Raw genomic sequence first — 25,898 nt, forward strand, 5'->3', positions numbered from 1 at the left:
CTTTCATTCCAGTTAACTAAAATGTTTTTTCACACCTAGTTTTAGTTTCTATTCCCTATCCTCCTCTAGATCCGCCTCTTGATAATGAAATATCTGCCTTACATTTGTATTTGAGTACTGTACTGGAGTACATTTCTGTATGTAGTTTCCACATACATCCAGGGGGTGGCGGTGTCCACCTCCTACGATGGGCAGTAAAAACGACGAAGAACAAGAACAAGAACATGACGACGTATCCAGTACCGGAAGTACAATAAAAAAAGTTGTGAACTTCTTCCTCTCCTCGCAGTTTGTTTCATCAGCCACGAGATTCCACATCCAGCCGGCATAAGAGTCTCTCTGCAGTGTTTCGGAAAGATGGGAGACTCTGTAACCGAGTACACAGCCCGACTGCAACAGCAGGTAAGAGCTCCGTTTGTGGACAACGTACCCGGTCCACAGAGGCAGACGCAGCGCCAAACTCAATTTAAAAAACCTTAAATTTAAAGTTGTTCGTCTTGTCAGTACAAAAAAACGGCAAGACCGAACAAATAAAAGATGGTCTGCTGAGAAGGTTGTCCCCAATCTTTAATTCGGCTGTGAAGCCTTAAACCAAACCCCACTTATTTTAGTAAAAATGTAACTAGTTTTCCTGTCATTCGTCAGGTCTTTTAACCAACCCACTGTGAAGTGATGGCACATCCACGAGTAGCAGGATGTTGCTGTCAGGAGTGTTTTTTGTTACTTTACCAGGATGTCTAATGGATGTGCGACCCTATTGACAATCTAGAACATATTAAATGAGCAGATAATTCAATTAAATATTGTGCTAGTAAATTCACCTCTATAGATAATAAAGATAATAACCCTTTGCACTAGCTTTAACTGTTAAGTCACATATCACACTGTTCATACCTTACTGATTAGTGATTTTCAGTAAGTAACAGTAACAGTCTAAAACCCTAAAGATATAATTATCCTGTATGAAAGGAAGCAGCAAATCCTCACATTTAAGAATCTGGAACCAGGAGGAAATGTATGTCATTTCTTTTGTTTGTTTTACAATTAAACAATCAATAATGAATCATCGACATATAATAAAATATGTATTAAATTCACATGAAGTTTCCAGCACACTTTGTACTCAGTTTGCAATCTGAACTTTTGTTGCATCATGTGCCGACAGTGAAGCAGCTTTTGGTTTCATTCTGACTTACTGAACTTTAGTGTTAATGTGAAACTCAACATGGCCTAATTTATTATCAGAGTTCCTCCTGACAGGAACACAGTGATTGCTTAATACATTTAAACTTTTACTGCTGTTACCCAATATTGTAGGCTGAATGTTTATGATTCACATTTACTGTTGAAAATCTCAAAGTTTTTTTCAGATTGATTTAAAGTCTGCTGTAAAAGCAGTGATTTGCTTTGTGTTTCTGATAAGAAAAAAATTGTGCAGTATTGTTTATTGACATACATCACTGTGGGTCCCTCCCTCAGAGAAAATCAAGATAATAAAAAGTTTATGTTCATGGATTTAGTCACACAGTATATGCTCTAAGTTTTAGAGCTACACTTAATAATTCAGTGGATTTAGGGGATGTCTAAATTTGTTTGACAAATTCACACCATTAAAAGTATGCTGAACGATCTATTAGCAGTCAGACAACTATGACTGAATATATATCTCTTTTTTTTTTTCAGGAGCAGGAGATCCAGAGTCTCTCTGCAGAGATTGAGAGCCTAAAAAACCCACAGAACCTGAACTCATCAGCACGTCTGGATGAGCTGCGGGAGGAAAACTCCAGGCTGAAGTACCGCCTCAACATCCTAAAGAGGGTGAGTGACGCAGCAGGGGGCGCTCTCCGCTCTATAGATGGGTACAACTCTGCTTCCTGCTGTGCTCCAGCTGCTGCTGACTGCAGATTGAGTAAATAAATAAATAAATAAATAAATACAATTCTGAGGATCACCTTCCCAAATAAATGAGAAAAAAACCCTAAGGAGAAAAAATAAACATGGCTGTAAACATGTCAGTGTCAAATAAATACCATATAGCTCGCTTTAAAAGTGGCTTTGGACTGAGTTGGTTGGAAAGCTCATCCCTTTTCCTTAAGAAAAGTTCTTTTGGCTTCCCAACCAAATCCCAGGTGCTTCATGTTTGTGTCTCTGTTGCTTCGAAGGTTTTAGCGTCTCACATTCACACACCGTGCTTTCGGCTCAGCGCCACTACCCGCCGTTACAAACCCAAACACTGTATTCGGGGTCATATTTCCTCACAGCACACGCTTTGGAGCATTTTGCCCCATGACACTTTTTTATTTAAAGAAACGATCAGTTTTGCGTCACTGCATCCGAGGGAGCGTTGGCAGTGGCAAAACAGATAACTTAGTCAATACATTATGTGTCAATACACATTTTCCAGTCTCTACAGAGTAACAATTACTCGTGTGCAACATAACAGCTAATTACTCCACCACCAGAGGAAAAACAAATGCATTTTCCTTCATTTATGATTACTGCCAGAAGTAATATGATATAGATTTTTTTTCAAAACATCATAAAATACAATAAAACATAAAACTTTACTGTCCATCGGTACAGTATGTTTGTTCCGGCAGTCATCATCTTCATAAAAAATACGGCTAAATATGTTATGTTGCACTTCCTCTTCCTCGTCCTCATGTATCATCACTATGTTTATGTGCTCAGGGCCTGCAGGAAGAAAGGACTTACTGCAGTAAATCCATGCTGAACATCAACCATCGGCTCCAGGAGATTTTCGGCGAGGCCATCCGGGCCTCCTGCCCCGAGCTGGACAACCCTCCACTGGCTGTCGCGCCCAACCAGCAGGCCAAATTTGGAGACTACCAGTGCAACAGTGCCATGGCCATGGCCCAGGTGAGACTGCCAAGTCTGTCTGTGGATTATACAAGATTACTCTTTAAATGGGGTTAAATTACAGTTTCCGTGAGTCTGCAGGTCCTGAAATTGTTTAATGGTCTTGTCATGGTTCAAGGTTTAAAAGACATTTTAATAAGCCTTTTCTTTGCAGTAATAAAAAGACCTGTCCTCAGAAAGGACTCGGACCTAATATCCCAATTTTTAACAACATTGAATGTTTTTGTTTGTGTACTTTTATTGTAACAGTGCGGTGTTTAATATTGTTCTGTGGGTGGCCGACTGCTGAACCAGCACAATCACCGCAGGTTTCACCATCTATAAAAATATAATGCATCAAATTTAAAAATTGCAAAACTGCAAAAAAAAAAAAAAAAAAAAGTTACTACACACATTGTTTAGCTGTTTGTTTCTTTCGGCATGAGAAGAGGGTTTTTTTTATTTTTTTATTTCAGCTTAATAATTGTAAAACTCTCTCTGACTTTGTGGTGCTGCAGATGCTGAAGGCAAAGGGAATGAAGATCAACCCGAGGGAAATCGCAGAGAAGATCATCCAGAACCTTCCGGACAACGAACTCATCCAGAAAACTGAAATCGCAGGACCGGGTACGGATGCAAAAAAACACATGACTGTGTTTCATCATAAAGACTTGCCTTTAATGTCGGAAAGTTTTTGGACGCAGCGTTGGAGAGAGTTCCCAGCCGACTTTTCCTCGCTGCTTGCTGCACTTTATTATAACATACATATTTTTTTTTATTACAATACAAACATTACACTATCTGGCAAATGTAGGGCACACTAGAAATGAAAGAAAACGTAAAAAATAAAACCAAATTAAATAAAAATATAGAGTTTACATTCACAATCATTCATCATCAAAACATTAAAGAAGTAATTGTTTATTTCCCATGGAGCGAATTGATTGTATTTAAAATTGTAGGACTTTTAATAGTCGGTCAAATTTCAGTGCAGCTTTTGAGAAAGTTTTGTGAATGAACAAGATGAAAAGAGTTACCAACAACTCGTAGCAAATGTATTTGGATTGTCTTAGTAAAAGCTGCTAAGATAAAATAACTTTATTAATTTCTAATTAAATAACAGTAACATTCTTAAACAAGGTTTTTTTCCCTCTTATTTAACAAAAAAACCCACTAAAATATCAGAATAATCATGACATTTTTTTAAAGAATTAGTTGTAATTGAAATCTTCCAGGTATAATAAGCACCTAAACTAATAGATTGCAGGCATTAGTGGAAATACAGTTGATTGAAGCTCTTCAGTCAGCAGATGTGTTAATGTCAGATGTCAGACAGACTCCTCACTGAAGCTTCTCTAGTATTTTTCTATATTCTCGCACCAGTATAAGCGGTGATTCAGTCTCATCGCCCCCTCTGATGTCTCTTATGTCATCAGGCTTCATCAACATCCACCTGAAGAGGCCGTTTGTGTCCAGACTGTTGAGCAACCTGCTGATCAACGGCGTGCAGCCCCCCCCACTCTCCTCCAGGAAGAAGGTGCTTCACACTCCCTCATGAAGCACGAAGCTAGACACAGATACATTTAATAGCTTCATCTATGTCATGGTTAAATTGCCAAAGTCTGTTTCTGTTGCACATTATAGTTTGAGAATGAAAACTTGTTAATATTCAAATTGAAACATTTATTCTTATTTATTGTTTACTTATTAGATGTATCTGTGTATGTTGATCAGGTGGTGGTGGATTTCTCCTCTCCCAACATTGCCAAAGAGATGCACGTGGGCCACCTTCGCTCCACCATCATCGGGGACAGCATGTGTCGGCTGTTTGAGTTTCTGGGCTATGACGTTCTCAGGTCAGTTCAGTCGCTGTTCACGAAACCTGCTGCACCTGAAACACAGTCTCACACTGCTCAGCTAGGCTAACCTCACTGTACAACGCCCTTCAACTGTACTGTATCTCCAAGCTTTGTTTTTGCTTCTAGACGCATAAAAGTTCAGAATTACTCCTGTATGGGTCTCAGCTGTAGTTAAAGAAGTCTCTGGTATGTTGTCTGTTTCTGACTCTGTTTATGCCATTCTCAGGTTGAACCACGTAGGAGACTGGGGGACCCAGTTTGGGATGCTGATTGCCCACCTTCAGGATAAATTCCCAGACTACCTAACCGTCTCCCCGCCCATCAGTGACCTGCAGGCCTTCTACAAAGTCAGTTATAACTCCAGCTGTTTCTGTTTCTCTGTTTCACGCTGCTGCTCACTGTCTGTAGCCACAGGGAATGCTGGGAAAGTATCTGAAAGGACTTTAACTTAAAGTATTTAAACTTAAAGCAACTTTAGGTAGCTATAGGCATAGCCACTCAGTACCAGTTAACTGTTTGTTTCAGTGGAGCTAAAATAATCCGTTTTAGGTGCTTTTTTTTTTTTATTATTTATTATTACGTTTTTATTTGACAGATATGGCTGTGGGGAGGCGGGGGGGCAGTGAGAGGGAGGACGACATGCAGCAAAGGGCTTCGGGTCGGACTCGAGCCCGGGTCGCTGTGTTTGTGGGGCGCCAGCTCTACCGACTGAGCTAACCAGGCGCCCCCTGTTTTAGGTGCTTTGTTTAGAAATTCTGTAAATTACTATTGTTGTCTTCTTGTAGCCTACATACATGACTGTTTACTTTCATGTACTGTTGTATCCATCTCTGAAGTGTCACCTGTGGTAGTGTAATTTAAGTATTTGTGTGCAAAAATAGTTCACAGAGGGGAAATGGTTTGATAAAATAATTAAATTAACAGTGAATGACAGTTAATGTCAATTATAAAAGTAAAATGAATGAAATTTGTCAGTATTTAGAAACTTTCTGTGGACTGTTGTGTGCCTGCAGTATAGCACTTTGCATCTGTCAACACTATATATGTATAAATGCAAAACATTATCTGTTGAGTCTGCTGTCGTCTTCCCTCATTTCTCTCCACACATCATTTACTTCTTCTATCATCACCCCTATTTATTTTTTTATTTTTTTGTCTTATGTTCTCATTTTTTTTCTTTTCTTTGTCATTTTTTCTTTTCCTACTCCTCCCGCTCCTCCTCCTCCTCCCCCTCAACCAGGAGTCGAAGAAGCGTTTTGATGAGGAGGAGGACTTCAAGAAGCGAGCCTATCTGTGTGTTGTCAAACTACAGAGCAAAGAGCCCGACTTCATTAAAGGCTGGAACCTCATCTGTGATGTTTCCCGGAAAGGTAGAAAATGATCTGTTTGTAAGACTGTAATATTAAAGGAATAATGCCCCCTAAAACATACATAAAGTTACTTCCAGTACATGTTGTATTTGTGGCTCTGCTTTGTAGTTTATTTTATTTATTGGATATTTCCAGCAGATCCAGGGCACAATAATAGAATACACACTGTGTATCATGCAGTGCAGCTACTGAACCGTTCCATCTTCACAACTTTACATTTTGTCAGTTTGTGTTCAATCACAGCTCGATCACAATCACAATCATCAATGTTTTCCTAAATTAGTTTTTCAAATAGGTCTTGAACCTAACACGTGTGTGTGTGTGTGTGTGTTTCAGAGTTTCAGAGGGTTTACGACTGCCTGGACATCCAGATCATCGAGAGAGGAGAGTCTTACTACCAGGACATGATGACGAAGGTGGTGAAGGAGTTGGAGGAGAAAGGTCAGGACACTGATGTTTTCACTCTGTCAACATTTTTGTCAGGACATTTCATTTCCCAAGATATCACTTATTGTTGATCCACTGTAAGATCAAAACTCTGTGTTTTAAGTCCCTGTTTCCTTGGTACAATGTTCAAGTTGTGCCTGTTTGTACTTGGGTTATTATTAAAGGCTTTGTTGAAGCATTTAACACTGAAAACATTCTCAACATTCAATAGGTTTTGGTCATTCTTTGGAATAGTAGTCTGTTTCCTGGTGTGACCACCAGAGGGCAATATTGTCTCATAGATGATCTCATCCTTCCCTTCTGCCTCTTTATTTTGTCTAATTTGTTTCTTTTTACCCTCAATTCCTTCTTTTTCTGCACTTTCTTTATTCCCCATTCCACTCATTATCTCCTCTTTTTCTTTTTTCCCTGCAATTATACCCATATTATTACTCTTTTTCTTTTAAAACCATAATTTTTTCTCATTTCCATTCCACTCGCTCCCCTGTGTACCCTCATCCACACATCTTTCCTTTTTTTTTTTTTTGTTTCTTTCTCTGTATTTCCTGTCTCCTCAGGCTTTGTGCAGTTGGACGAGGGTCGAAAGATAGTCTTCCCCCCGGGTCAGTCCATCCCCCTCACTATCGTCAAATCTGACGGCGGCTACACCTACGACACATCGGACCTCGCAGCCCTGCACCAGCGAATCTTCACGGAGAAAGCAGACATCATCATCTACGTTACAGACAGTGGACAGGTGGGCGGAGAGCGAGGATAGGGAATTTTGGATGGGGGAGTTTACAAAGACAGGAGCTGGACAAAAAAAATAAAACAAAGAAATCTAGAAGTAAAAAGGTAAACAAAGGGGGAATCTAAAATATGTAATATGGAGCAGAGGGACCAGTTTCAGTCCTGTTAGTCCTGAACAATAAGTTTTACATTTCTTCACTACTTCAAAAGCAGAACTTTTGACTGTGGTGTTAGGCATGGGGGACAAACTATTGTGTAACACTCTAGCCTCTCAGTGTTGTAGGAATAACATTACCTTTGATGTAGTGAGAGTATAGATGAAGCATCGCCTGGTGTCCTGCAGACACAAACCCTCCCCACTGTAGATAATAATGTGACATAGTTAGAACTCATCACTGAAATAATCTCTCTGAAAATGATCATTTGGTGCTTCCTACACAAGTTGGAGTCATCGTCTGTGTCACAGACAGCAAGTTGGGATTATGAAGACAGACGACATCATTCTCAGCAGAAGCAAGCAAAAGAGCAGGAAGGAAGAGAGGGAGGGGAGGGGCTCAGCATCTGCAGTCTTATTTAAACTAAAGCTGAGGAAACTTAATTTAACAGGAGCACTAAATACAAGCCGATTGTGCGTAACGTTACCAAGGTGACAGTATTTTAAATGTGTTGCAAAAGGACAGAAAAGGATGAATGACGTACAGGTTGTATCCTGCGTCTCTGCCGTTCAAGTTTTAACTCGTATAACAGATGAGAATAACAATATCTCAACATCTACTCTAAGGAGTCTGAGAACATTCTGTACAAACATTGATGGTCTCCTAGAGGAAGAATCCCACTGACTCTTGTGATCCTGATACAGACTCTAGCACCATCACGAAGTTGACATTTGAGTGAAATCACTTGACAACTATTGGATGGATATCCAGGAAATTTGGTTCAGACGTTTCTCTCCCCCTCACCATGAATTTAAATAACTTTGGCTTGTCGTCTAGCACCATCATCAGGTCAAAATGTTAATTTATCCAATAATTAAAGACCAAATACCTCCAAAACTAATGACATTACCATTAGCCTTAGCTGTACTTAGTGTTCAACTACTGTTGTCATTATACAGTACAGAATTGCACAGCTGTATCCCCCTTCATGCTACACACACAGACGATATATATATATAAACCAATATTAAAATATTTTAAATTAGAATGAAATGAAAACAATAAATGGCCAATAAAATAAAACAAAGTCCACACACATGCTGTATATACATACACAAATACATGCTAAGCTAAGGTGGTGAACATGGTAAACATTATACAGGATAATAATCAGGATGTTGGCATTGTAAGCCTGCTAACGTTTGCATTTAGCTCCGAGCACTGCCGTGTGTGTGTACAACCACACGGAGCCGCTAGCGTGGCTGGAGAGTAGTGTCCTAAAAAATGCCGCATCAGACTACAACGTCTCAAAAATGGACACAGACATGTTCAGCTGACTTGCACACAGTCCGTGTGTGTGTGTGTGTGTGTGTGTGTGTGTGTGTGTGTGTGTGTGTGTGTGTGTGTGTGTGTGTGTGTTTTGGCGCTCTGCAGCTGGTGGAAAGGATAACGTGACATTTATGCTATATGCCACTGAATTTGTGTGTGCGTTTTTCTCTTTTAGGCCACACACTTCCAGTTGGTGTTCGCTGCGGCTCAGATGATTGGCTGGTACAACCCCCAGGTGACCCGCGTGGAGCATGCAGGCTTTGGAGTGGTGCTGGGGGAAGACAAGTGAGTTTAAATTGTAACGGATGATTTTATGGTCTGGATTTGTAAATGAAAACCTGGTTCTAACCAAAAAAAAACATACGCCCACCAGCTCCTCTAAAGCTCATGTTAACACGTTATATCTTGTTTGTTTAATCCGCACGAAACCTAAAGTGTAAAGACAACACGAGTTACATGCTGGAACAGTTCCTTGGAGAGCTTTGGACAGAGCCAGGCAAGCTACTTCCAGTCTTTATGTTAAGCTAGACTTAAACTTCCTAGGATTAGTAATTTGGTATTAAGTTTAAGATCAGGACATGTCACCTTGTAGCTCTAACATTATACTTATTGAACAAGTACTAGTGTTCATCTTCTCTCAGCAAGAACGCGAAAATAAATGACTTTCCCCCAATCGTCCCAAAATTCAGTCTGCATGATGGAATTTAAAGGACATAACACAAAGGCTTTTACATGAATCCACAGATCAGTCAGTTAAGACTGGGGGATGTTACAGGGTTAAATATGGAGGCTCTGTGGCTGTAAAGCGCCCGACTGACAGTGTCGACACCGTCAGCGTTAAAGGACTGACAGTGTTGTAGCTGCGGACAGACTAATAACAGTTTAACACGAACCCAAATCGCTGTCATCAGAGCGCCAACAAAGACAAGCAGCTCCTATGAAGACCGAGATTTCTCCCCCACCTCACTATAATCATCTGAATGTCCTTGCCCTGTATCTTTACCACCACTGCTTCATGTTTTTATGACATTTACTATCAAGCATAAAAACCGAACTTTACTACAGGACTGCATTGACAAATAAAAAGGAAAATCTACAGCTGCAGCTCCACAAACCGTACAGTCCGCGTTTGAACTCCAGGAATGCTAAGCTGTTATTACTCAGCATGTGAGGAGCTGGAGGGAACAGACAAGTCCTGCAGTAGGTGGACAATGGTAATTAAAAGTTGCACAACAACAACAAAGTTTTCCTAAGATCAGTTTCTGATACATCGCCGAGACTGTGGCTTCCCTCTTTCTTATTCTCCTCTTCCTCCTCTGTCTTCTCCTCCTTCGTCTTCTTGTCCCTCCTTATCATCTTCTCCTCCTTGTCATTCCTCTCCTCTATTTCTTCCGTCTTCCATTTTCAGTCCTGATCTTGTCCTCCTCCTTCCTAACTTCTTTCCTCTCCTTCTTGACTTAAGTCCCGGTCTTTGTTTACGTCCCAGTCAGTTCATTTGTTCTTACAGTGTGTAAGACATATCTTCCCCTGTGTATTATTTATTTCCTTTAATAGTAAGCGGTGATTACTGCGTGGCTGATAGGTGAGCGGGCTCTATAATTTGAGCACTATCTGTCTCGCTGTTGTTCTGTCCCTGATCAATCGTCCAGAGAAGAAGCCAAGCCCAGGCAGAGGTTGACGTTACGCTTCGCAGAGGCCATAACGAAGTGCTGCTAAACGTCCCACAGTAACCTGAGGGGGCGTAAATTGGCCCCACAATGTCTGCGTTACTCCAAACTCCATTAGAAATTTATCATGCTGTTTTCATAATCGCTCATCCAGACAATAAGGGCTTAACACAGCCACGGGGGGAGCTGTTAAAGCTCCAAGTAAACAGAGAAGAAAGGGGGGGGGTTATTAAATTTTTGGCTCATCTTCTGCTTGTAATGCTCATCTGATTTGCTTGATTGTACAAAATGTATCGCCTCGAGGCGTCAGCAAGTGGAAGTAATCTAATAGTTTGTCATGATAATTATTGTCGAAAGAAAGTCTAACCTCAGTACCTGCTGGAAAGTTCTGTTTGGGGATGTTGAGACGCCCGACTTCATGCGCAGTCTCATAAACTTTCCTTTTGTTTGCCAGATTGTATGTTTTGGGGATTTCTGTACTTTTTCTTCACTTAAAGAGTCTCACCTAACCTTTTGCTTCTTTCATTTCTTGCTCAGGAAGAAGTTTAAAACCCGCTCTGGAGACACGGTGAGACTGATGGACCTGCTGGATGAGGGACTGAAGAGGTCCATGGACAAATTGAAAGAGAAGGAGAGAGACAAGGTGAGAAAAGTTTTCATTTTCTTAAGAAACGAAGGCTGCTGTCAAAGGAAATAAAGGTGGAGAAACAAAAAATCTGTCTCCTTTCTCTCTTACCTATGCAGGAGCTTTTAGTTAACATCATAAAAAAAGTTGCCCTCCGCTGTAGGACACATTTGCTGTCTCATAAACTAAAAACAAGGTGAATGAGTACACAGTAGAGTGGGTTCAAAGCGAAGTCGAGACCAGACGTTGGAGAAATGACTATTAAAAAGTCAGTTCATTTTCTCTAGCCATGCAGACGGTTTTGTGTTTTATTTGTCCAGGCTTTAAGATATTAATGTCTGAGATTCCTGCCTCCACCCCAATACTATGGAGGGGAATTTAATTTGTGATGCTCACAGAATTTCATCTTTATAGAATCAACTTTTCTTTCCAGAAACTGTAGATAATACACAATGGAACTACTTTCTGACAGAGAAATAGTCAGAGTAACAGCAGCAATTGAGCATGAAAGTTAAGTCTTGGCCCTGGGACTAGAAGTTTGACAAATTAATCATAACTCAAGGTCCGCTGCGCCAATGAAATTCCATTTACCGGCACCGTATTGGCAGAAATCTCAGAGACAAAGAAAACCAAACTTATCTGGATGGCTGCTGGTTTGGTGAACTGACCCATTTGCAAGGGGTCAGACAGCAACAGCCAAGTTAGTTTAGGTTAAGGAATTCAGTGTATTAAAGGGCCACTGTGTAGGATTGAGTGCCGTAGGTTACAGATTAATACGGAGAAACTACAGTGGCCACGGAACTCCAGAAAAATGAAAAAGGCCCTGTCTAGAGCCAGTGTTTGGTTTGTCCTTTCCTGTAGATGTAAAAGGGTCACAAAACACAGCGATTCTTATTTTCAGGTGATTATACACTAGTGAAAACATGCCTATATATATTATACTACGTACTCCTACATCCATTCAGTCCACCCTGACTTTGACACCTCTCTCCCCTCATTTTCCTGGCTTGTCTGTACACTGTCCACTTTCCAATTAAGGTGAAAAAGTCTTTTAAAAAAGCAGGCTATATGAGAGGCTACCAGGAGAATTAAACAGGAGCCTTGAGGTCTCCAGACTGAGTTATGTTGGCTAACTTTTGTACCAGCTTTTAGAGAACTTGACTTGCCCTGTCAACTAGTGGTAACAACATGCTTTTTCCCACACCATGTGATGTGATGCATTTTTCCTCTTTCCGAAATCCATTGTAGAGTTATTGTTTAAAATTTTTAAATGTTAAGTTAAAAAAAACGTAAAATCTGTGTAGAACAGGGAACAAACAACATTTTTCCATCACAGTCTCTCCTATTAAAACCACTGTCGGTCAGATCTGTCAGTGCAGCACACAGTGGAGGAATCCTTCTGACTTTGGTGATCCTCTGACTCTTACTCATGCACCGCCAACTGGATGAACATAAAAAACAAGAAAAGAAAACAAAGAAGGTTCTGCAGAGACATTATTTTTCAGCACACAGTCGGTGTAGTGCTAGTCAATATCAAGTTCAGTTTTTATTTTTTAGACTTTCTGAACAGCACACTGACACAGAGAAGATTTGAAATTGGGGGAAAATGTGTTCATTTTGGAGAAAAGGAAAAAGTTAGAGGTCAAATCAAAGAAGACAAACATGTCTGCAGCACCTCAGGAGTTGGGTTGTTTTTTATTTCATTTTTAAAGGCGTTTACATGTCTGTGGTGAATATTTAATCGTCATGAAAGCGTTTTATTTCTAACAGTCGTACTGCTGTTTCATATTTAATTATCTGCAGGACGTCTGCTTCGTTTCTCTAATTTCTCCTCAGAATAATTGCTCAAATTTTCTTGCAGAAACCCTCCTTCGTTGCAGTCTGCTGTGATAATTTTTTCTGGCAGAATATTTCACATTATTTTAGCTTGTATTAGAATCATTTTGTATCAATATTTCGTGTCAAATGTTGAATCTTTGATAAGCAAGAGGGAGACGGTCTGGTGAGCGGCTCATTATTTCCGTGCCCAGGCTTTCGATTCACACTGAATGACGAGGCTTATTTTACAGTAATGACCGTCTCACTCTACAGTAGCCATTAATCCTTCTCGCTCTCATCCTGCACGAAACTGAGCCAAATCCTGGATCTTTCTGATCACATTCCGAGATGACTGAAATATGAAACCGCGACACCAGAAATCTTCTCATCTGCTGAGCTGTGAGGACGGCCCAACGGGATGCGGTCTCTCTTGAACACGCACTCGCTTTGATTCTCCTTCTTCCTCCCCTCCATCTTTTCATCATGTTCCACTTTTCTTGCTCTATCTTGTGTGAGCTGGAACCTCCTCACGTCTGCAGCCACACCGATGCTTTTTCTGACATTTCTTGTTTTCGATTGCTGAAAACACGTCAATCTCTGGCAGATTTGTGTTTTTAGTTCAAGAGAAAAACTCAGCTATTAAGAAATGGATGTAAACTTGTCAGTGATCATCACCTGATAACTGAATTATAACATATATATATAATAACACTTCATCAGTGGTTGAAGAAGTATTCAAATCCTTTACTTAAGTAGAAGTATTATCAGCAAAATTTACTTACTAAATTAATATGTAAGTTTCTACATTAAAATATCTAAAAATGCTGGACCTATGCTATATAATTTGTTGAGTTGTGGACGGTCTAACAGTGTTCAAACCCAGAGAAATCTATAATTTTATAATGCATATAAATTTTAATCCAGTTTTTAGCCAGATTTTTTTTTTATGATATACCTTTTTAGATCTTGGTCGTTTCTGACTATATATTTTAACCAGATGAAGGATTTTAGTTATCGGATGTCTGGATCTTAAATTATCAGAGAAACAGGCTGAGCTTAGCAGTCCCCCTGGAATGTCTGCAGAGCAGCGTCAGAGGAACACTGATTTTTCACTTGAAACTGCTTTATTCAGTGTTTTTTTTTTTTTAATGGGTTTAAATACCGGGTTTGTTTGTTTTGGAGAGGAGGAGAACTCTGCTAATTTGACTCCTGGTAAAAACGTCTGGAACATCTAGATCTTAAGATATCAGTGACACAAGCTGAGCTAACGTTATGCTATGGCTGTCTCTTTAACATTGTAACTACACATCAGGGACATGTATCTGCCCTGTAGGGACCATAGGAGCTGTGATTGGTCAGGTTGGGAAAATTCCAACTCAACAACCACAAATATTTGCAGACTTATCGATAGGATGGATGATGTATAACGTTACTTACAGATCAACACGCTCTCTACTTCTCTCCTGTACCTGCCTCTCTGGTGTCCTGGGCCTCACATGAGCACTTCATGTGAGCTGTGGTCACTGGGAGGCTGCTGATCTCTGTAGCCTGCTCGCCCCACTCTGGCCCTAGTGCTCATTCCGGCGCCGCTCCTAAGCTACCTCCCTGGTCTGGGTACAGGTTCTGCGACTGACTATTGAAAAGGGCATCGACCAATGGTTTAGTCGACTATTAAGGAACAGCCCCAGAAACAACCGCCACAACTTTGCCGACCCCAGAGCCTATGGCTACAAAATAGTTTCCATACATGCATTAAAATGCTCCAAAGAATCAAATTTTCCTTCCTTAAATTGAGTGTTTTGTTGCCAAGGCGTTTCAGCTGAAATTCCTTTGACCCTAATGTCATTTGTTCTCCCTGACATTTAGCTTATGAAATTAATAGTCACAAACTTTTAACAGTGTCGAGATTTCACCACAATCACTTCCTCTGAACTTTCGCTTCAACCAGGGAAAGCTTGATGAGTGTGCACCCTGACTCACTCTCACAAATTACACAAACTAAGCTGCTGCGACCCCCCCCTCCGCTCACCGTTTTCCGTGCTCCTGTCAGCCTTGTTAAAGAAGTTGTGGTTTTTTTTTTTTTTTGGGGGGAGATTTGTAATGTTTTTTTTCACTTCCTGACCTCATATTGTTCCCGCTAGTCTCTGAATTCAACCCAGAAAGCATCCGTTGACAGTCCTTTTCCTTTATCCCAAGGCAATTGTTAGCTGGTTTTATGTTTACTTCACACAGCAAACCCTGACTCCTGTTCATTTGAGCGGATGTGTTCGCAACTTCTGATGTTGGAGCTCCTGATGTTGAGGTGTTTGTATCTGAAATTAAACTTGCAGAGGGGAAAAAAAAAAAAAAAAAAAAAAAGTAAGAAACAACAGAACCTGACCTGGTTAAGTATTATCTGGAGCATTTGGTGCTGTGTAAACAGTCACTGACTTCCAGTTGAACTGCAATGATTTTAATGCTGAGAAGGTTGTGGGAAACCGTTGCCAACACAGTTTCCCTGCAGGCCCTTCTGGCCTGGCACTCTGCTCTCAGTCTGGGTCGGTGCCCACGTCTACCATCTGCTAACCCTGCCTCATTAAAACAAACCCCGACCCTGGCCTCCGTGAACCTCCGTCTGCACCGCTGCTGCTAAGATTCCTTTTCTCCAGTTGTGTTGTATTATACTCTGTTATGTTCTTCTGTCTTCTATTATTTACTCCTGTCCTATATTTTATTTTATTTTTTTTTTTTTCGTGGTATATTTTTGTATCCTGTTATGTTCTGTCCTTTCCTGTCTTCTTCTGTTATTCCCTGTCCTGTTGTGTCACACTGTACCCTGACCTCTTAGGTCCTGTCCTTGTATGTCAGTTACGATCTACCCTGTCCTGCTCAGGGCTCGTCATAGGGGGTTTAACTGGAGCTGCAACAATTTGTTATTTAGCACGCTACATTGTCACACAGTCTCTGGTTCCAGCTTCTCATATGTCAGGATTTGCAGCTTCATATGTGATGCTAAATTTAATAATTGGGCGTTTTATGACGGAAAAAAAAAAATAATCTAAAGCCCTCAGCAAGCTCTCTGTCAACACAATGTAGTTTTTTTGCATTATTTTCTGAACCGTGAATTGAGACGAAATGATTGCCAGCTTGATCAATAATGAAAATAATTAGTTTTAGTCCTAGCTTTAACCAACCATTATTTTCAGCATTGATTATCGATTACACTTGACAGTTCTGTGGAAACTGGTAACAAAAGAAAAACAAAAGTTATTGCAAATTTCAATCAAATTTAATTGAAACAACAGAGTCAAGAACATGAACTGTATCATGAACATGTTCGGTCATTCGGATGGATGGATGCTTCTCATTAGTTTCTGTTGTGCATGTGACAAATGAAATGAGTTGCCTAAACAGTTTACACATTGAAAACACAAGCCTCTCCCACTGTACTGACGGTGAGCTGCAGAGCGGGACAGGTTTCTTCATATTTTGGATTTGACTGATGTGACTGATCGAAGAGCATCAGCAGTTTTTACTTTCTTCCCTGTCAAAAATCTGTCCATCTGACTTAACTTGTTTTGTTGCCTGAATAAATCTTGCTAACCTGAATATGTATTGCCCTGCTAGCATTGGAGCCGTCTTGTTTGTTTCCAAAAGAAAAGCGTTTAATTAAACTTTTTTGCTCCACTTCCTCTAGTCATGTGTGCCCATCCCTGCAACGGCTGTACACCCCCAGTGTGAAAACCACTTGATTCATCTGTAAATCATTTTTTAATTAATCATTTAGTCTATATAAATGTCAGGAAATGGTTAGAATTGCCCAAAGTGACATCTTCATAATGCCTGTTTGCCCAAATAACAGTCTAAAACCCAAAGATGTTGACTTACAGTGACAGAAACCAGAAACCGAATGACTGGCTTGATAAATGATCTGTCCTTAACTATTCTGTCCTTTCTTGTCCTCTTTACACAACTTTTATATAACGTATCATGTCACGCCCTAACCCTTTATTTCCCATCATGCTGGGCTCTGTTTTGTCATTCTTTGTCCTGTCATTTACGGTCATGTCATTTCCTCGGTCTGTTACGCTCTGCTTGACTGGAATTTTTTTGTTTTCCAGTCGAGTCACTGTCATAAAATGTTCTGCGTAATCTTCTTCCTCACTGTTCACTCCCTGTGGTATCAGACACATCACATGCAGATTCAAGGAAAGGCTATGACTTAATAAGTCAATTTAATCTTCGCCCGAGGTTAGCGAATTAGATTCATTATTTGGATTAAATTCAACTCACTGGTTTTACTGTTAGAAGCATAAGGTGAAGTACTACCTGCAGTAATTACAAGCTGATAAAAGCTGCAGAGTTATCAGAATATTTAATGCTCAAAAAAAGTGTGTTTTTGGGGGGGGGATGATGATTGGAAAGATAGTCAACTTCATACCTGTGTTCTTTAATATGTCTGCTTTATTAAATGAAACTGTAAACTTCTTTCTGCAGGTCCTGACCCCGGAGGAGCTGACCACAGCCCAGAGGTCTGTGGCTTTCGGCTGCATCAAATACGCCGACCTCTCCCACAACCGCATCAACGACTATGTCTTCTCGTTTGACAAGATGCTGGATGACCGGGGTAACACAGCAGCGTACCTCCTCTACGCCTTCACCCGCATCAGGTGAGGATTCGCTGTGATGTTCACACTTTGACTCAAGTTTCTGCTTCTGTGATGTTCACACTTTGACTCAAGTTTCTGCTTCTGCGCTACTGCAAAAGTTCAATACTGAACTTCTTAAAAGTTTTGATTTTGGTTCAGATCCTGTTCGTAACGCCAATTTCATTTGGTAAGAGGTAATCAACAGCAGACACAAGATACAGATACAGAAAATACTTTAATTAAATGTAATAAACGCAGAGTTAATTCTGCAGGAAAAAAACAGAATATTCAGCCCTAATACATCATCAATCATTAATCTTCTACACGTATCACGCCACCATCAGAAGATGTTATCTCCAGTTTTCTGGAACATAAGAGGACGCTCTAACTGTTTCACTGTTTACCAGCAGTCACAGCGTTCTTGTACATGCGGATGCCACAGTGCCCTTGTCAGCAGTTGTTGTGCGACACTGTTTGTGCAAAAGGAACACAGCACTGAAACAGTTTTAAACAGACCCTATCATGACCTATAAAAGTCAGAATATATGCATAAAACATACCACAGGAGCACACTAAGCTGACTTGTTGGATAATAGCTTTTAGCCATGCTAACAGTGTTGCTCCATGACAGACTGTGGGCTACTAATGGGTCCAACACTTTGGTCAGAAGTACAGTAAATAAACTTTTCATGTAGCGCCACCAATGCATCAGAAGTTGTATCGTCGATTACAGGATACCTCTGAAACTAATCCTGTACTTTGACACTGATGCTAACATATTTAAGAATTTAGCACGTAACACACTAAAGTTAAGCACGTTGCGCTGTTAATTGTATGTATAGGACATGCTAAATATTCCATGTTAATTTTTTTTAATACAGTAACTGCATATGAATAAGCCAAGTGGCTAAAATGTTAATGCCTCCATAATATGTTAAATAGGCCTTCCTAAAGATTAGCATGCTAATCTAATACATTAATGTCCCTTCGGTAACAAGCATAAAAACAACGTAACATCTACATGTTAACATCCAATAGTTCATTTTTGCATTTTTTGACATAGTGTGCTTTCAGTGTGTTAGACACTATTGGATGGTCATAGCCATTAACTTTATGGTGGCGTGATATTGCTTGCATAAAAAATGATGTGTATTCATCCTCTGCTGGAAGACATTCATGGTGTTGCACTTGAAAAGTGACGGGGATGGTTGTGCCAACAGTGTGAGAGAGAGAGAGAGCTAGAGAGAGCTGCACACAGCGGACTCATCAGTGAGTGTGAATGTCCGAGCGTTGGTTTTGGAAAGTTACAGAAATACACAGACTCCTTACAGATATTGGAAAGGTGTAGCGGGAAGGGGCTTCCGAAGCCATTCGACCATCCAACTTACACTTCTGAGTATACTGGCGCCTTAAATACGGTCGAGGCTGATGAGCTAAGAGAGGACCAACCCCAGTAATGATAAAGATTTAAGAACAGCAAGGACACGACTCAGCTCTGCAATCGAACAGTGAATAATAAGTTCACAAACGGTGACGCAGAAGAAAATATGACTGTCCAGTAACCTATTAATCAAGGAACATGAGATGCTTGACACTGTACAGTAATATGAATCACTCGATCAGTTTCAAACACCAGCTGGTCACCGTGGGACGCTCAAAGTATCTTGAAAGTTAAATTGAGTTCCTCAGATACATTTCTCCTGTTAGACCCTCTCACCAGTACCAGTATACTTTCATTACCCATATCAGATCAGCCTCGCTGGCCCCTGTGGGTGCTTGTGGCAAGGGATTAGTCTTCTGGGTATTTCCAGTCAGCGAGACCCAATTTCTCCTCACCCCTTATCCCCCGTATCGAGTGACCGTCTCCTGGCTGCAGAGTGCTGCGTTGATCTCCTTCCTCTCCAGCTTCGCTGGAGGTGTTAGACTCAGGGTGGCAGAGTGCCCAGCAAAGATTGATCTTCTCTTCTTTTTTTTTTTTTTGCGGGAGGGGGAGGGGGGTTGGGCAGTTTTGCCTGAGAGGATTCGATGTTCCTGCATTCAGTCAATAGAGCGCTCACTGGTGGGTGTTCAAGTGTCCGAAAAGACAAAAAAGAGACAGACACACAGACAGACCTCTGCTGTGGGGGGGGCTTCAAGCTTGAAGGAAATGAGCTGAAGTGAATGCTCGATCACAATGTACATTCTTTACTTCACAGAAATTAGAGAAACATGCTGCAGTTTCAGGGAAGAAAGACAACCTGAGTTTTTACAAGTAGAGACAAACACGATCATTCACCATCAGTTTCCTGAGGAAAGGGGGGACAGAGAGAGGGGATGACGCACAGAGAAGGGCCACGGAGCCAGCTCTACCAGGTGAACTATCAGGGCAGTTTGGAAACCCTACATAGACGAGTTGATTTTCTAGTTGAAAAGTGTCCTTCTCAGTACATATCTTTTTTTTTTTTTTTGCTTGTGTTGGGGAAAAAAATTCAGTATTGGTAAAGCTATATTTAAACTGCTCCAAAGTTTTCAGAAGACCAAAGTAACAAATTGACAAATCTCTGCTTCTCAGATATAAAACAAGCTCTTTAAATCAGCTTGACTAGAGGCATGTGTTTTGTTGTTTGTTTGATCTGCAACAGAATAACCTCGGTTCTTTAACACGGGCAAGTTTCTCTTGATCTGAAAACTCTTTGCTATCACAACGATGGTGACATGAAAGGCAGCAGCTGTGTCACAGTCTCAGTTCTTTTAGTCTCTGGCACTAAAGGAACAGACTCCTGTTGGTAAATACTGGAAAGATCTCAGGCTGCACTGTACCTTGATCCAGATCTTTCTGCTGTTACACCAACGCTCTCTGATAACTAGATACAGTTATCAGAAAGCATCAAAGTGAACTGGCTTGTAGCAGTTTGTTTGTTTTCTATTTTAAGTTTTGATTTGATTGATACATTTTTACCTAATTCTGTGATTTCATACCTGCACGTGATATTTTCAACTACAAATCATGACTTAAAAAGGTGAAACATTCTGTGGGATCAATAAAGTCTATTTTATCTTATCTTAAAAAAAGATAAGTCTGTAACTAGCACAATACTTTTTTTTTCTAATACCGTAATCACATGTTAAAACAGTTTTTAAAGGAATAGTTCCACATTTTGGGAAAGACGCTTATTTGTTCTCTTGCCGTTGTTAGATGAGTGTTATGTTGTTAGAGTGTGGATTTGGAGCCAGTGGACGATTAGTGTGGCATTAAGACTCTGACTGAATTCAAAAATACACCTTCCATCACATCTAAATCATTACACATTATCTCGTTTGTTTAATTTGTATAAAGGGAATCTAAAAATGAGGAGTTGTGGTTTTATGGTGAGTTGCTGTACGCTCTTCAAGTGTTTCTTGGGGACCAGTGGTCGGTTGAGGTTTTAAGCTGTTTAAACTTACAGCAACGTAAAGCGTGACCTTGTTATTAAGGCTGTCACTGACTTCCTATAGGTCCATAGCTCGACTGGCTAACATTGACGAGGCCACACTGAGGAAAGCAGCAGAGACCTCCGAGGTCCTCCTGGACCACGAGAAGGAGTGGAAGCTGGGGAAGTGCATCCTCCGTTTCCCAGAGATCCTGCAGAAGATCCTGGACGACCTGCTGCTCCACACGCTCTGCGACTACCTGTACGAGCTCGCCACCACCTTCACCGAGTTCTACGACAGCTGCTACTGCGTGGAGAAGGACAGACAGACAGGTACGCTGTGTGGAGGAGAAGATGTGTTTGTAAACTATGTATATTTCTGCACAGGTGGGTCAGAGCTCCCAGTTTCTCTTAGATGACAATCAATCACATATCTTGTTTTTGAGTGATATTGAGCTCAAAAGTGCAAAAAGAAAACAAAAGAGCAGGAATTCCTCAATGTCAGCTCTCATTTGGAGTTATCAAGTTATCAGAAAGTTGCACTCTGAGAGGGTTTCCACTAAAAGCCGTCTGAACACTGTTAACCCTCCACTTGTTCCTGTTAGCATTTTATCCCCACGGCGCGCTGAAGTGCTAGCACTTCAGGCTTAGAGCTGTTTAATTATACTAATTCTCAGTTAGCGCTGTGGCAGTAACCCCAGCTGGAGGTTATTATTTTATGTCATTTTGCTTTGCTGACTGATGGAGAGTGTGTGTGTGTGTGTGTGAACGGACAATAAGATCAGTCAGACATGAACTTCACTCATTTTCACTTCAGTTTAGAAACATGTACATGTATGTGTCTTTCAAAGGGTGTTTGAACAAACAGAAATGTGTTTGAAACATAGTGTCAGAAGCCAACATGGGCACATGATCATCAAATGGCAAAATAAACCTCTTTAGATCAAGTCTCTTAGCCAGATAGATTTACACTTGATGGCCAAAACACTGCTCTGTCCACATATGTTTCTGCTCATTTCAGCTGACATGATAAAGGCCTGTTGTATTTGGTCCATCTTGTGCTCACAAGCTATCAGTTATTTACATACAAGATGGACCGTGTTATGTTTTTGGGCTTCCGGGGATCCGTAGATTGGTGCGTTCAATCACACAGCAAACCTGAGGCCAGGTAGAGCTGTGAACTGCTGCCAAGATCACGACTGTGGTTGTGTGGCGTTTTCTTGAATTTGTTGGGTTTAAGGACCAGAGGTTTCAGAGTTTACATTCTGCAAACGCACAGTTAAGGCTGTGGTATTTATTACCAGCTTACGAATCTTTGATGGGATACTTCTACATACAGAACCAATTTTATCAGCTAATCCAGGGATTGTCGTGATATCAGATCAATTTATTTATTCATTCATTGCAGTTTTTCTTTTGAACAAAGTTTGGGCTGAAGAGCACGTGTTTTTGTTTAATGGATAGTTGAGCTGAGCTGAGTTGAGCTGAACCAAAAGTACAGTTGCAGTGGTCAAACGTTTCATTTTATTATAAAATTACAGATTATTTTACATCTCTGTCTCAAACAAAATATTCTGCCGTCTCCTCCAAGCTCTGCAAATCAAATTCGCTACATAAAAGGCTCCTTTCCTGAAACACAACTATGCAAGTTTTTCATAATCATCCAGCCGAAGCCTTTAGGACATTATGTGGATACGGCACCTGAGTCAGAAAATGAAAATGTTGGATGTATAAATATTCAGACAGAACCATCAAATAATCACGAGAAAAAGTAGTTTCTAAAATGGAACAACACATTTAAAATAGAAATGTCTGCTGAGCTTGTTTTTCTTTTTGTCTCTTTGAAGCTTCTTCCTCGTCAGCTTCACTTCAGCACCGGCTTCACACTCCTGTGTACTTGAATGTCTCGGCCTGTTTGTGAAAATTACAACTAATTTTGTTGTCTGTCGATGAGCATCGACATTTTAACGACCTGTCCGTTTAATGCAGCCTCTGCTGCTCATTACGGACTTAATTTTTATTGGATTTCTGCTCCGTGTAGCAATTTGTCCTGATGGGCTGGTCATGGATGTTACGTGTGGATGCAGACATCAGGGTCATTGATTCTCATTCATGCTACGGTCGGTGGGTGGGCGGCTGCTGTGTGATTGTCGCATCATTAAATGTGCCCTCTAACCTTTTATTGTTTGTTGGTATCGTTCTGTGCTTCACTTCTGACTGTTTCTCTGTTTCTCATCTCTCCGATCTGTCCGACTTCTCAATATGTCTGTTTATTTCTCTCTTCAACCTCTTCACCTCATCTCACCCTGCTCTCTTTCTTATCCTTACCTGTCTGCTTCTTTCTTCTTTCCATCGGAGTACATGTACGATCACACTAGTTCTGTTTCTCAAACTTTTTACACCGCATGCCACCTCAAAAAATATTAGGCTTTTCAAGTACCACCATTATGAACAGCGTTAAAATTAGTGTAGGCTGCCCCTCTTCAGCTACGGACTTGAAGAACCAGAGCTAATTTGGTGGATAAAGGGGCTCTCTTCCCAATAGTTTCATTTGAATCCACTTATAAAATCTTTCTTGTCTCTTTCTGTCTCCAGGTGAGGTGGTGAAGGTCAACATGTGGAGGATGTTGCTCTGTGAAGCCACAGCGGCCATCATGGCCAAATGCTTTGACATCCTGGGCATCAACCCCGTATCGAAGATGTGAAGTCACAGTGTTCCACCCTGCCTCTATCTTCGTCTTTCTTCATCCAAGTTCCAGAATCCAGAACAGGACCGGGAAAAGTGGCAGGAGTCTCTTTCACTCATGTCGCAGCCAAAACTCACTGGATTTTAAAAAGTTCATTTCCACACCTAATATATCCAACCTGGGAGTTGATTAATTAACATCTCATGTGAAGTTTCTTTTTTAATAAAGAACCAATATGAAACCAAACTATCTGATGTCAATCATTTTCACATTGTGGGTCTCACTTATGAAGCCAGAATTCTTATTGTTACCGTAAAACTATTCTGATACTTAAAAAGACGAATGAGAAAAGTTTCAACTGCCATTTTGTCACGAGCTTAAAAAAAAAGCTCTGTCTGAGTCACTTCCTTCTGAGCTGAACTAAATAACTCTCACTGCTGAGCCAAACAGTGACTTTGTATTGGAAATGGCGCTTAAACTTCCTAGCTAAGAGAAGGTATTTTACTTGAGAGCAACTTTTAATGAAGAAACTGAGAAAAGCCTCCAAGCTAAGAGAAGGAGTTGGGTTGATGTTTGTTGTTACATTGTGTCACTATGGAGCTGTGATGTTTGAGAAGTGTTTTTTTCCACATTATGTATTCACATTTCAACTGTTACTGTAAATAATATCCTCAGGTACTGAACATAGAAACACAGGACTCTTCTGGATAATGTAACAATCATATATCTGTTTGGCCGGCATGGTGGAACTCGTCTATACCACAATACCCATGAGCCTCGGGTGCTGGTTGTATAAAAAGAAGTTAGAGACAGAAAGCAGAGCTTTAGCAATTTCAAAACACTTTGAGACTCTAGTTGCTGAATTCATCCAAAATTGATGCAGAAATTGAAAGTGAGCTGATTAAAGCTGCAGATCAGTTTTCTCAAAAACGTAACTTTCACTTAACATTGGGAGTCGTAGTTATCTTCTACCTCAAGGTTTTTATGTCCACAGGCTTCTTGTACCTTCAATGTTTTATCAAAGAACCACGTAATTTCTAATGCAGTCATTAATCTTGATGATTCATTCCAGGAGAGTTTCATGATGATCCAAGTCTTGGAAGTGCTCCAGCTGTAAGTCATCTAAAGTAGTCCATGGGAAAAATAAATGGGATTTCAGGGGCTCAGGGGCAACCAGGGGTACCTGAAATAGCCTTTTACACTTAATAACTCTGTCTACAGTGATTAGTTGACAGGTGGTCAGTCTGTGTCAGAAAAAGTCATTTAATGAACTAATTCAGTTAAGTAGATTTTTAAGTTGCGTCACACACATAAAACACAGCCTTATTAAGCACTTTGTAACTGTATTTTTACACTACCTGCATGTTTATACTGTAATCTATCATCATCAATTTACCTACTGATTATTTTTTCAATTAATCTTTTGGTATATAATACATTTCGGAATATAGTGAGATTTCATGTCAATTCCATTATCAGATGTCTTGTTTTGTCTGACCAACTGTCCAAAATTTGAAAGATATTCAGTTTGCTGTCAAGAGACAAATAAAGGCAACAAATACTTAAAATATAAAAGCTTTAACAAAAACTGTTTTTTTTTATTTTTATTTTTTATAGTTACTAGAATAGTTGAATAATTTGCATGCAATGCCATGCCCATTTTGAAACCACAAAAGGACTTATGGTCCGGGTCCCATTGGACCATTAGTCAATTTGTCCAACAGCCTGCTTTTACATAAACACCCTCTGCTCTGAAGGCCCGTTTCCAATCACTAACATGTATACGTTAGTTAACTGATGTAACTAATGTACTTATTTCAACCCAAACCAAGATCTTTTCCTAAATCTAACCAAACTCTTTTTCCTTTCACAATGTTCATCATGTTTATTATTGTTACCAGTGATGACAGTCACCTTAACTATTGTTACCATGACGAGGATTTTCTTGCACTTCTAAATACACTAAGATGAAAAAACTCCAGAGTGTGTGTATTTTTGGAAAAGCAGGCCTTCGGAGCAGTGGGCTTTTGTTCTCAGGATAATGGGATGTCAGACAAATGGGTTTTCGGTCCAATGGCGCATTTTTCGGCCTATTGGGGTTTTGGAATAATGGGTTGCTGGAACAATGGGCAGGGGGGCTGGGTAGCCTGCCGGGTGGAGCCTGTACAACGTCTCAAACCTGAAGCCATTTTCTGCTTGTTGTCCTCTCTTTCTCTCCGTTGTCTTTCCTGTCTCTCTACTGTCCTGAAAAGCGAAAATGCCAAAAAGAGGAGGAACTGATTTTAGCACTCAAATGCTTTTGTGAATGACTCTCGAGTTCTAAAGTTAGTCACGAC

At 40.4% G+C, this 25,898-nt stretch overlaps 1 protein-coding gene across 1 annotated transcript; it reads left to right on the top strand.

Moving 5' to 3' along the window:
* The first annotated feature begins 233 nt into the window (after positions 1–233).
* On the top strand, positions 234–23,808 carry rars1 (arginyl-tRNA synthetase 1). Its single transcript, XM_051399908.1, has 15 exons — positions 234–402; positions 1,684–1,818; positions 2,692–2,880; positions 3,378–3,486; positions 4,296–4,396; positions 4,594–4,715; positions 4,945–5,065; positions 5,959–6,088; positions 6,425–6,529; positions 7,093–7,271; positions 8,924–9,033; positions 10,953–11,058; positions 17,335–17,507; positions 20,961–21,208; positions 23,471–23,808. The coding sequence occupies exons 1-15, from the start codon at positions 358–360 to the stop codon at positions 23,578–23,580; spliced, it is 1,983 nt and encodes a 660-aa protein (XP_051255868.1). The 5' UTR covers positions 234–357; the 3' UTR covers positions 23,581–23,808.
* Positions 23,809–25,898: the final 2,090 nt, after the last annotated feature.

This window comes from Dicentrarchus labrax, unplaced genomic scaffold, assembly GCF_905237075.1.
Source record: "Dicentrarchus labrax unplaced genomic scaffold, dlabrax2021, whole genome shotgun sequence".
NCBI lineage: Eukaryota > Metazoa > Chordata > Actinopteri > Moronidae > Dicentrarchus > Dicentrarchus labrax.

Excerpts from the sequence above, each read along its gene's own strand:
- rars1 (XM_051399908.1), top strand. The coding sequence starts at position 358 with ATGGGAGACTCTGTAACCGAGTACACAGCCCGACTGCAACAGCAG. Across the intron at positions 2,881-3,377 it reads GTGCCATGGCCATGGCCCAG|ATGCTGAAGGCAAAGGGAAT; the intron begins GTGAGACTGCCA and ends GTGGTGCTGCAG. Across the intron at positions 6,089-6,424 it reads CTGTGATGTTTCCCGGAAAG|AGTTTCAGAGGGTTTACGAC; the intron begins GTAGAAAATGAT and ends TGTGTGTTTCAG.